The sequence below is a fragment of the Oncorhynchus masou genome, chromosome 32 (genome assembly GCF_036934945.1).
Source record: "Oncorhynchus masou masou isolate Uvic2021 chromosome 32, UVic_Omas_1.1, whole genome shotgun sequence".
Lineage (NCBI taxonomy): Eukaryota > Metazoa > Chordata > Actinopteri > Salmoniformes > Salmonidae > Oncorhynchus > Oncorhynchus masou.
This window is the reverse complement of record NC_088243.1, coordinates 49,385,149-49,397,616: the sequence shown is the minus strand read 5'-3', so window position 1 is coordinate 49,397,616 and position 12,468 is coordinate 49,385,149. Positions and strand designations below refer to the sequence as shown.

The 12,468-nt window shown below is 42.5% G+C and overlaps 1 protein-coding gene across 1 annotated transcript; it reads left to right on the top strand.

Moving 5' to 3' along the window:
- Positions 1-1,582: 1,582 nt before the first annotated feature.
- On the top strand, positions 1,583-12,191 carry LOC135526154 (transcription factor atoh8-like). The gene is made up of 3 exons (XM_064954285.1): positions 1,583-2,623; positions 3,901-4,092; positions 11,298-12,191. The coding sequence occupies exons 1-3, from the start codon at positions 1,949-1,951 to the stop codon at positions 11,301-11,303; spliced, it is 873 nt and encodes a 290-aa protein (XP_064810357.1). The 5' UTR covers positions 1,583-1,948; the 3' UTR covers positions 11,304-12,191.
- Positions 12,192-12,468: the final 277 nt, after the last annotated feature.

Genomic DNA, 12,468 nt, shown 5'->3' with positions numbered 1-12,468 from the left:
TTAGGGCCTAATTTATTTATTTCAATTGACTGATTTCCTCATATGAACTGTAACTCAGTCAAATCTATGAAATTGTTGCATGTTGCCTTTATATTTTTGTTCAGCATATATGGGGCGGATGTGTACAATAGCGGTTTGAACAGTAGTCCTACAAATTTGCCCTAAGAATCCTCACTAATCATGGACCTGTGATGACAATGGTCCAGTCCTCGTGAACCATGTGTGCCAGGCTCCAGGTTTAAACTGCTATGGTCTGCATTCCATAATGCTCCAAATTATTCCAAATTATTGCAGAACTTGTAATACTGTAAGCCGAATACGATTCACTATTGCAAGTGATCCTAAGGACCAACCACATGAACGTGACAGAAGGAAGGTAAACTAACAATGTAATGGAATGATGCTAAATATAAGGAAACTAATACTAAAGTCAGTGCAGTTGTAAATGTATGTGGGCATAACTGAAAGTGGCTACTGGCTGCCAGTAGTGGCATATAATTAAAACATTCTCGAAATGATAAATCAACCCGGTAAATCAACCACTATACCCCAATGAATAGCGGATGAATAGCAATTTATTCTCATGCCTGAATTCAAGGTCTGAATACCTGTAAAGAGAAAAATGCATAAAAAGGGAATTATGTTCCATTTGCGAGTGCGTAACTTGGGTCGGAATCGGACTACAATAGTCCAATTATTGGCTAATGCAGTGTAATGCAACAAAGTTACAGTTGAAATTGGTTGGAAAGAGGAAATAGAAATGAACAAAACAGATATGCCTCCAACTAAGACCCTTACCGAAAAGCTATAAATTACCTCACCAGAGCAGCACATCAACAGTGTCAGCTGGAAAGATTTACTCTTGAGGCCTGGTGGTGGGCTAGCATCAGCCAGGGCAGAGTACATGCCAGAGCAATTTAATATCAGGAGGAAGAAGCAGGTCGCTGAGTGGCTGGCACTCTGCCCAGGAACAACTGGAGGCCTTTGTGTTTAAAAAAGAAAGAGCTAAAGCTTGTTTGGATCTCTCCACTCAAGAAAATTGTTCTGACATTAACTATTTACATATTCTAGTCAGAAAGGGCCTTCATGCTCACACACACAGCAAGTGTGAGTGAGTGAGTGAGTGAGAGAGAGATTCTGCAGTAGGTGGCAGCATTGTACTAACTTCCTCCAGTGCTTCAATAGATCTGAGGACTGTTCCCTCTATTAGTCTGCCATGTTCCAGTGGGTGTCACAGTATGTATGAAAAAAAATATTTTCTATAAGCAGACGCATCAAAAAGTATACGCTATCACTGTTACCATGTGCACTATAGTGGGATTATTTAAGTTTTGCATGCTCAATAAAGACCCCCCAAAAACTCTTTACCCCAGCTCTCATGTATATCCTATGTAAAATGTATTTGCAATGCATACAGATTGTGATATAAAAACATGTACAGCATTTATGATAACTATTGCCATTATAATTGTCCTGTAGGCCGGTTCACAAAAGTCACCGTAGGGGTTAATCTGTTATTATGCACTGCAAGAAGGATTTTGGGCGGTCTCTCTCGCTGTAGGCGGCATGGCGATTTATCTCACCGACAGGGGCTTATATGTAAACTGAGGCTAAACAAATACAGATGAACCTCAGAGCACATTCACAAAAAAATACTGGCAATTTTGGATGGTTCAGAAGATGCTCGGAATCCACGGGAGCAACACGCGCCTGCACATGCAGTCTATTCTTGCTGTTATATATAGGCCTCGTAAGCTTGTTGATGCATATCTATCATTAGAGTCAGGGTGCTGCATTGCAAAGGGACCTATCCGACTTTGTTATATTGATTCAATTACAATAGAATATTATTATTGTACTGTTGCGCAATATTACTACCAACATATTTTGTTTATAAGGCAGTGGCACTGTTGGTTTTCAATTGTGCACAGTGCGTATTTGTGTTGAAATGAGGAATCCACATCTACTCAGCGATGGCTGGAAAACAATCAATGCAAAGGATGCAACTGGGAATAAAAAGTTTAAACGAAAAGGTCGGGACCCAAAACGTGTCACCAGTGAAGAAGTCCAAAGTTTTGCGGATGATTTAAGAGTGGAAGACGACTCTATGGGGGAACTGATGGAAGAGACATGTAGAAACCGTGTACAAAAAAGACTGCAGGACCCTGGTACAGTTTTATCTGTGGAGAAATCGATCATTTCATCTGATAACCCGAATATTGCTATTGACATGAGGATAAATGCTTTACCATCTACAGTTACTGGGACGCTCCCATCACAGTCACAGCCTTTATCCGAGTCAACATCAACAAGCAGAGACTCCTTTCACAGCACATTCCCACAGGTTACAAGTTATGACCAACAGTCATTTGTGTCTGATCACACATTACAGTCCCGGGTCGTCCTGTGCCAGCTCTCCGAGAGGTCCCTCTCCTCAGCTTCTCAGGCGTCCTACATCAATAGCAGCGACCTGATGGAATCGCCAAGGAAACGGCTGGGAGAAACATCTGGCGTCATCACTGAGATCAGAGCCGTTCAGCAGACACGGAGGCTACTGGCTAATGCCAGAGAGAGGACCCGGGTGCATACCATCAGTGCAGCCTTTGAGGCGCTGAGAAAGCAGGTATTTCCACTTAATTCACTAAACACACAATGAGGCCTCTTGTACAGAATGTTATGTTTATGCTGAACTCAGAGTAAGTTGCTGTACTTAAATTCCCATTTCAGTGTGTCAACTGTATGGAGTTATGTGCATTATGAAAATGATGGGGAATTTCACTATACAATAGACCTACTTGAGTACTAACTATATGGCCCCTTTTATAGATAGTTTATTAAATTAATTTCAGTGTAGATAATGCACAGTTTGCTCGGCCACATTAAAGATATGAGAATGAACAGTACAAAATCTTTAAGACATGTCAGTCCAAACAATTGAAATGTCACTCTGATGACACCTCTCAAAATGGCAGAAACAAGATGTCAAATGCATAGGAAACAGGGAACAAGTTTCTTAATGACAAAGGAAACCTCTTCACACTCCAATAGGCCTGATACAGCATGTATGTGTACTATGAACTATCAATGTCAACTAAAACAAATAACTTTTACGTTTACCAAATCCAACATTAACTATCTATCCCTTTGAAAACAAAAAACAGGGACATTTTTGCTGTGAACCCTTTTACTGTGTCATGTCATCACCAGCTGCTTTGGCACTTAGAAAGACATGGTGGAAAACTGTTACGTGACACCAACTGACACCAACAACAGTAACTAAAGAGCATATACAGTAGCCTAACTAAAAATCTCCTAAACTTGGCCATACCATCCTCTCATATCAGTATATGATATACCATGAGTGTACGAAACTTTAGGAACACCAGTCCTTTCCATGACATAGACTGACCAGGTGAAGCTATGATCCCTTATTGATGTCGCGTGTTAAATCCACTTCAATCAGTGTAGATGAAGGGAAGGAGACAGGTTAAAGAATCATGTTTAAGCCTTGAGACAATTGAGACATGGATTGTGTATGTGTGCCAATTAGAGGGTGAATGGGCAAGACAAAATATTAAAAGTACCTTTGAATGGGGTATGGTAGTAGGTGCCAGGTGCACTGGCTTGAGTGTGTCAACAACTGATACGCTGCTAGGTTTTTCACACCACCCAAAGGATATCCAGCCAACTTGACACAACTGTGGGAAATATTGGAGTCAACATGGGCAAGCAACTCTGTAGAACACGTTTGACACTTTGTAGAGTCCATGGCCTGACAAATTTACGCTGTTCTGAGGGCAAAAGAGGGGGTTGGGGGATGCAACTTAATATTAGGAAGGTGTTCCAAATGTTTTGTACACTGTGTATGACAAAACCTAACCAAATTGTAACCCTATACAGGTGCCCTGCTACTCCTATGGACAGAAGTTGTCAAAGCTGGCTATATTAAGAATCGCCTGCAACTACATCCTGTCGCTGGCTCAGCTTGCAGACCTGGACTACACCCCAGATAACGGCAACATGAGCTTCAGAGAGTGTGTGGAGCAGTGCACCCGCACCCTGCAGGCCGAGGGACGCTCCAAGAAGAGAAAGGTAAATTGGATCTAGGGAAGAGAAGGGAAGGCAAGATTCAGTATTTAGGATTTTGTCTAATGACAGTCTGGCCTGGGATTTTACCCTGTGCATAAAAGTCTGGCCTGGGATTTTACCCTGTGTATAAAAGTCTGGCCTGGGATTTTACCCTGTGTATAAAAGTCTGGCCTGGGATTTTACCCTGTGCATAAAAGTCTGGCCTGGGATTTTACCCTGTGTATAAAAGTCTGGCCTGTGATTTTACCCTGTGTATAAAAGTCTGGCCTGGGATTTTACCCTGTGCATAAAAGTCTGGCCTGGGATTTTACCCTGTGCATAAACGTCTGGCCTGGGATTTTACCCTGTGCATAAACGTCTGGCCTGGGATTTCACCCTGTGCATAACGTCTGGCCTGGGATTTCACCCTGTGCATAACGTCTGGCCTGGGATTTCAAATCAAATCAAATTTTATTTGTCACATACACATGGTTAGCAGATGTTAATGCGAGGGTAGCGAAATGCTTGTGCTTCTAGTTCTGACAATGCAGTAATAACCAACAAGTAACCTAACTAACAATTCCTAAACTACTGTCTTATACACAGTGTAAGGGAATAAAGAATATGTACATAAGGATATATGAATGAGTGATGGTACAGAGCAGCATAGGCAAGATACAGTAGATGGTATCGAGTACAGTATATACATATGAGATGAGTATGTAAACAAAGTGGCATAGTTAAAGTGGCTAGTGATACATGTATTACATAAGGATGCAGTCGATGATATAAAGTACAGTATATACGTATGCATATGAGATGAATAATGTAGGGTAAGTAACATTATATAAGGTAGCATTGTTTAAAGTGCCTAGTGATATATTTACATCATTTCCCATCAATTCCCATTATTAAAGTGGCTGGAGTTGAGTCAGTGTCAGTGTGTTGGCAGCAGCCACTCAATGTTAGTGGTGGATGTTTAACAGTCTGATGGCCTTGAGATAGAAGCTGTTTTTCAGTCTCTCGGTCCCAGCTTTGATGCACCTGTACTGACATCGCCTTCTGGATGATAGCGGGGTGAACAGGCAGTGGCTCGGGTGGTTGATGTCCTTGATGATCTTTATGGCCTTCCTGTAACATCGGGTGGTGTAGGTGTCCTGGAGGGCAGGTAGTTTGCCCCCGGTGATGCGTTGTGCAGACCTCACTACCCTCTGGAGAGCCTTACGGTTGTGGGCGGAGCAGTTGCCGTACCAGTCGGTGATAGAGCCCGCCAAGATGCTCTCGATTGTGCATCTGTAGAAGTTTGTGAGTGCTTTTGGTGACAAGCCGAATTTCTTCAGCCTCCTGAGGTTGAAGAGGCGCTGCTGCGCCTTCTTCACGATGCTGTCTGTGTGAGTGGACCAATTCAGTTTGTCTGTGATGTGTATGCCGAGGAACTTAAAACTTGCTACCCTCTCCACTACTGTTCCATCGATGTGGATAGGGGGGTGTTCCCTCTGCTGTTTCCTGAAGTCCACAATTATCTCCTTAGTTTTGTTGACGTTGAGTGTGAGGTTATTTTCCTGACCCCACACTCCGAGGGCCCTCACCTCCTCCCTGTAGGCAGTCTCATCGTTGTTGGTAATCAAGCCTACCACTGTTGTGTCGTCCGCAAACTTGATGATTGAGTTGGAGGCGTGCGTGGCCACGCAGTCGTGGGTAAACAGGGAATACAGGAGAGGGCTCAGAACGCACCCTTGTGGGGCCCCAGTGTTGAGGATCAGCGGGGAGGAGATGTTGTTACCTACCCTCACCACCTGGGGGCGGCCCGTCAGGAAGTCCAGTACCCAGTTGCACAGGGCGGGGTCGAGACCCAGGGTCTCGAGCTTGATGACGAGCTTGGAGGGTACTATGGTGTTGAATGCCGAGCTGTAGTCATTGAACAGCATTCTCACATAGGTATTCCTCTTGTCCAGATGGGTTAGGGCAGTGTGCAGTGTGGCTGAGATTGCATCGTCTGTGGACCTTTTTGGGCGGTAAGCAAATTGGAGTGGGTCTAGGGTGTCAGGTAGGGTGGAGGTGATCTGGTCCTTGACTAGTCTCTCAAAGCACTTCATGACGACGGAGGTGAGTGCTACGGGGCGGTAGTCATTTAGCTCAGTTACCTTAGCTTTCTTGGGAACAGGAACAATGGTGGCCCTCTTGAAGCATGTGGGAACAGCAGACTGGTATAGGGATTGATTGAATATGTCCGTAAACACACCAGCCAGCTGGTCTGCGCATGCTCTGAGGGCGCGGCTGGGGATGCCGTCTGGGCCTGCAGCCTTGCGAGGGTTAACACGTTTAAATGTTTTACTCACCTCGGCTGCAGTGAAGGAGAGACCGCATGTTTCCGTTGCAGGCCGTGTCAGTAGCACTGGATTGTCCTCAAAGCAGGCAAAAAAGTTATTTAGTCTGCCTGGGAGCAAGACATCCTGGTCCGTGAATGGGCTGGATTTCTTCCTGTAGTCCGTGATTGACTGTAGACCCTGCCACATGCCTCTTGTGTCTGAGCCGTTGAATTGAGATTCTACTTTGTCTCTGTACTGACGCTTAGCTTGTTTGATAGCCTTGCGGAGGGAATAGCTGCACTGTTTGTATTCGGTCATGTTACCAGACACCTTGCCCTGATTAAAAGCAGTGGTTCGCGCTTTCAGTTTCACGCAAATGCTGCCATCAATCCACGGTTTCTGGTTAGGGAATGTTTTAATCGTTGCTATGGGAACGACATCTTCAACTCACGTTCTAATGAACTCGCACACCGAATCAGCGTATTCGTCAATGTTGTTATCTGACGCAATACGAAACATGTCCCAGTCCACGTGATGGAAGCAGTCTTGGAGTGTGGAGTCAGCTTGGTCGGACCAGCGTTGGACAGACCTCAGCGTGGCAGCTTCTTGTTTCAGTTTCTGTCTGTAGGCAGGGATCAGCAAAATGGAGTCGTGGTCAGCTTTTCCGAAAGGGGGGCGGGGCAGGGCCTTATATGCGTCGCGGAAGTAAGAGTAACAATGATCCAAGGTTTTTCCACCCCTGGTTGCGCAATCGATATGCTGATAAAATTTAGGGAGTCTTGTTTTCAGATTAGCCTTGTTAAAATCCCCAGCTACAATGAATGCAGCCTCCGGATAAACGGTTTCCAGTTTGCAAAGAGTTAAATAAAGTTTGTTCAGAGCCATCGATGTGTCTGCTTGGGGGGTTGGATATATACGGCTGTGATTATAAATCGAAGATAATTCTCTTGGTAGATAATGCGGTCTACATTTGATTGTGAGGAATTCTAAATCAGGTGAACAAAAGGATTTGAGTTCCTGTATGTTTCTTTCATCACACCATGTCTCGTTAGCCATAAGGCATACGCCCCCGCCCCTCTTCTTACCAGAAAGGTGTTTGTTTCTGTCGACGCGATGAGTGGAGAAACCCGTTGGCTGCACCGCTTCGGATAGCGTCTCTCCAGTGAGCCATGTTTCCGTGAAGCACAGAACGTTACAGTCTCTGATGTCCCTCTGGAATGCTACCCTTGCTCGGATTTCATCAACCTTGTTGTTAAGAGACTGGACATTGGCAAGAAGAATGCTAGGGAGTGGTGCACGGTGTGCCCGTCTCCGGAGTCTGAACAGAAGACCGCCTCGTTTCCCTCTTTTTCGGAGTCGTTTTTTTGGGTCGCTGCATGCGATCCATTCCATTGTCCTGTTTGTAAGGCAGAACACAGGATCTGCGTCGCGAAAAACATATTCTTGGTCGTACTGATGGTGAGTTGACGCTGATCTTATATTCAGTAGTTCTTCTCGACTGTATGTAATGAAACCTAAGATGACCTGGGGTACTAATGTAAGAAATAACACGTAAAAAAAAAAAACTGCATAGTTTCCTAGGAACGCGAAGCGAGGCGGCCATCTCTGTCGGCGCCGGAAGTCTATCCTGTGTATAAAAGTCTGGCCTAGGATTTTACCCTGTGCATAAACGTCTGGCCTGGGATTTTACCCTGTGCATAAACGTCTGGCCTGGGATTTTACCCTGTGCATAAACGTCTGGCCTGGGATTTTACCCTGTGCATAAACGTCTGGCCTGGGATTTTACCCTGTGCATAAACGTCTGGCCTGGGATTTTACCCTGTGCATAAACGTCTGGCCTGGGATTTTACCCTGTGCATAAACGTCTGGCCTGGGATTTTACCCTGTGCTTGTGTTCTTTGGCTGAAGGCCACATGCAGCAATGACAAGATGGGTTGAGACATTGACTGCAAGTGGAAAGTACTCAAGCACACAGATGGAGACATTGCTGAGGAATTGTAATAAGTTTGCTATAAAGTTCAAGGCCATCAAAAACAGAGCAGGGACTCTGAAGCATTAGTAGTTACAGAGAGGGAATGGAAAGCCAAGTCAAAGCTAGCTTCTAATTCAAACATGTTTTTGACAATATAGCATATCAATAACCTTGAAACATAAACTGTGCTTATAAACAAAGCCATTGATAAATAGCAACAATAAAATAATTGGTCATGGATATTTAACTTTCAAATAAAACTAATTGAATAGAGCTTTTCTTTCCTTTCTTTCTACTAGTTAAACACCTGTCCTCCTTCACTGTCATGTAATTTCCTAACAAAACTATATGACGTGTTTGAATGACTGGTGAATTGATGATATCACAGCAGTGAAAACTTCCCTTTTACTGATCAGGAAGTAGCAAAGATAATTTGATGGTTCGGGGGGAAAACATAGGGCAGTGCGACAGACAGAGGGATGGTAATTCTAACGATAATGATAACAAAAGAGGAAAGAATACACTCACCAATTAAGAGAGGCATTCCTTTGCCTAATAGGGATCCCATTAAATTAAATCATCATCAACTCGTGTTTGAAAGAGAACTGGGTGTTCCGCCAGTTTTTTGTCCAGAACAGGAGAAAAAGTGCCCCGGGAGAATAAAAGAGGTGATTGATGCCTTTGTGTGCAGTTTTATGACACTGGGAGTCATGTAAACTGAGGCTGAACTTCCTCCAGCCCTCTCCTGGATCCATACATCTGCATGGCCTCTATAAATCAACAGGGGTTTTAATGCACAGATGAGATCCAAGCATGGAGAACATTAATTTACACATTAATTAACGTTTTAACACTGTTCTATCGATTACTTCCCCCCCCCAGTTCCTCATCTGTCCCGTCAGTCTTCTCCTCTGTCACTTTATCTCTCGTTTATTCTCTAGATCACCCTCTCATTCGCTTTCCCCCATTTTCTTTCTTGGTGAAACAACATTATTGTCAGGGTTTTCCTGTGGTGAAGTAGCGGAGGACCAAAACGCAGCGTGGTTATATTGATTCATGTTTAATAAAAACAGATAACCATGAACACTACAAAACAATAAACGTGGAAACCACCAAAAAAAACAACAGCCCTATCTGGCGCAAAACACAGAGACAGGAACAATCACCCACAAACACACAGTGAAACCCAAGCTACCTAAGTATGATTCTCAATCAGAGACAACTAATGACACCTGCCTCTGATTGAGAACCATACTAGGCCGAAACATAGAAATACCCCAAAACATAGAAAAACAAACATAGACTGCCCAACCAACTCACGCCCTGACCATACAAAATAAATACAAAACAAAGGAAATAAAGGTCAGAACGTGACAATTATAATTTAATCTAAGTTTTAAAACTCACTGTTAGTCATTTAATCATATCTGGAAAGTAAATGCCCAAACTTATTTAATAAAAAAAAAATGATGTCATTTGGGTAAATTTCACAGAGGATTCCAGCTGCTCTTCATCTATTTCCAAAACTCAAATAGGTTGATTACCCCTGACTAATCATTAAAGTACTGAATAAATAAATACATTAACTTAAAAAAAACTATAAACAAGTTGTAATTCATATACATTACATACACATTTTGTAGACCACAAATTACAAATTTACATCCCCTGTAAACCAGAAAGAAAGAAAATAATAATACAATGATGAATTAGGTGTTTGTTCATAGATTACATTTCCTGCATAGTTACATGCACATAACTTTTCCCTGCACTCCTAGTGCTCGGCTCTCTCTAGCTCTCTCTCCCTCACTGTGAGCTAATGTGTTTCCTTAGCATAAGAGCATTCACAAGGAAACAAGCTGAGCTGCTTTTTTCCCCCTGTCAGTCCCAGACACCAGATGTTCGTAACTCTAGTTGGGAAGTCCTGCTGGCGCCACTCAGGGCAGAGGGCAGGGTGAAGGCACGCGAGCTGAAGCCCAGAGAACTCACTCGCTGCAGGAATTGGCACATTCCCCAGCGCAGTGCTGGCACATTCCCCAGCTCTCCCCTGGCCATCTGTTCCAAAAAAAATACTTTGAAAAAAAAAACAAAAAAACACTGATCATCACTCTCTCAGGATACAGCACTGAGCAGCAGCTGTTACGAGAGAGAGAGAAGGGGGGGGGGGGTAGCTGTGTAAGAAAGAAATCCCTTTGTCAGAGAGAGCCAGTGAGTCTGAGGGGAAACTTCAGGGGGGAAAAGTTTTTTTTTCAATGCATACTGATTTAAGTAATTTAGAGCTGATTCCTGCACTCATTTAAAGCCCTGAACTCTGCTCTGAATTCACTTATTGTCTACTCAATGGAACTTTTTCCCAATAAAATGTCAAATCTAGCATGTAAATAATACTTTTATGTGTAATGTTTTGAACATCATGTTAATCAAATCAAAGATTTGTGGATATTCACATGTAAAATGAAATACTTATTGTTAGAAGTATTTGGAAAACAACTGCATGGAAATAGAATCATAAACACTAAACAGTATACTGTAAATAATTTAGTACAACAAACAAACTAACACCATCAAGTCTTAAACAAATTCTCTGGCATGTGTCCTTGCCCTCAATACGGAGGTAAAGTGGGGAAAGAAGAATCTGTCTCTTTATAGAAACACAATAAGGAAAATGTTTTGGTTGGTTTGCATCCAACGCTAAAGAGAGGGCCAAAGAATTTGGTTGTGTCCGACTCAATTCTACTCTGCATCTGATCTGACAAAGCAGTTATTTTCCTGGAATGGTTTATATTTTTCTACCCCATGTACTTACAACTCGGGCACCTATGAGGTCACTGGATATGCATGCAAGCTTTATTTTTACAGTTCTATTTGTACACATCCCAGCATCTCTTGATATGCACCCACAGGAGATTGTTTTCACATCTTGATACATGCTTTTATGTCTTTTGCAGGACTAAAATCAGTGGCGTGAACCAGACTTCTTAAACAAAGCCCTTGAAATAAAGCAGCTCTTCACACGTCTTCTTGAGGTTCTTCAATGCCCCTCCTGGGAGGGGACTACAAAAGCAGGCACTTAGACATATGATGGACCTAATTTCATAGGCCTACTTGATACCTTTTGAACTCGCAGGCATATCAACAATCACCAGTTATGGATATCTTTCTGCCTGTCATGTGTTGGAGACAGCATTGGATGTTCTTTATGCAAACATGCAAGCATATGTCTGGTGGATGATGTCAAATTGTTTAATCACATGACAACAACATTTTAGTCCTTCAGCAGATGCTCTTATCTTGAGCATCTTACAATAGTGATCGCGTACAATTTTCATCCTTTTTTGTTTTCTGTACTGGTCCTCCATGGGAATTGAACCCACAACCCAAGTGCCATGCTTTACCAACTGAGCCACACAGGACAAACTGAAGGCAGAGACAGCACTGATTATAAGAGTTCATAACTGAAATTATAACATTTGTATTCAACTATAAATCCCAATGCCTTTTCAATGATGTACAAGTTGTTTTATTGACAGTATGATTTGTAATTCCTGGACAATGGAAACTAACTATTGAATGCGCTCATACATATATTTGACTAGAACGTAACGTGAAATTATATGACATACAGTAATGGTATTTTATTCGGCAACTGTTTTCATGTGTTGAAGAATGAATGAAGTAAAATGGGTTATTCTCTGCTACCTGTGCTCAGTATTTAACAACATCCCAGATTGATACATTTAAAAGTGACTTCCCTTTCCTTTTCAGCATGAACATTCTCTGACTGTTGTTCTGTGCTCATCAAGCACTTTCTAACCAGAAATAAAGAAACTGTTGTTCATGTATTTGAATGGATATTCATGATCATTAAACACCTTTAAATTAATATCTCAAGTACTGCTAACCTCATACACTACACCTTCAAACAGGTTATTGCAGCTGTGGAGAGAGCATCTATGAAATTTCCCTTACAAAGTTGTAATTATGAATATGAATAACACATGATGCAAAGTAATTTAATTTTCCATCTAAAGCTACCTCGTGTGTGTGTTTAAATCTTGTGTGTTATTATGTGCTCACGCTTCATCATAGACTACAATACGTCTCTTTCAGGCAAGAGTC

Coding starts and splice junctions, on each gene's coding strand:
- LOC135526154 (XM_064954285.1), top strand. CDS start 1,949: ATGAGGAATCCACATCTACTCAGCGATGGCTGGAAAACAATCAATGCA. Junction 2,624..3,900: donor TTGAGGCGCTGAGAAAGCAG/GTATTTCCACTT, acceptor AACCCTATACAG/GTGCCCTGCTACTCCTATGG.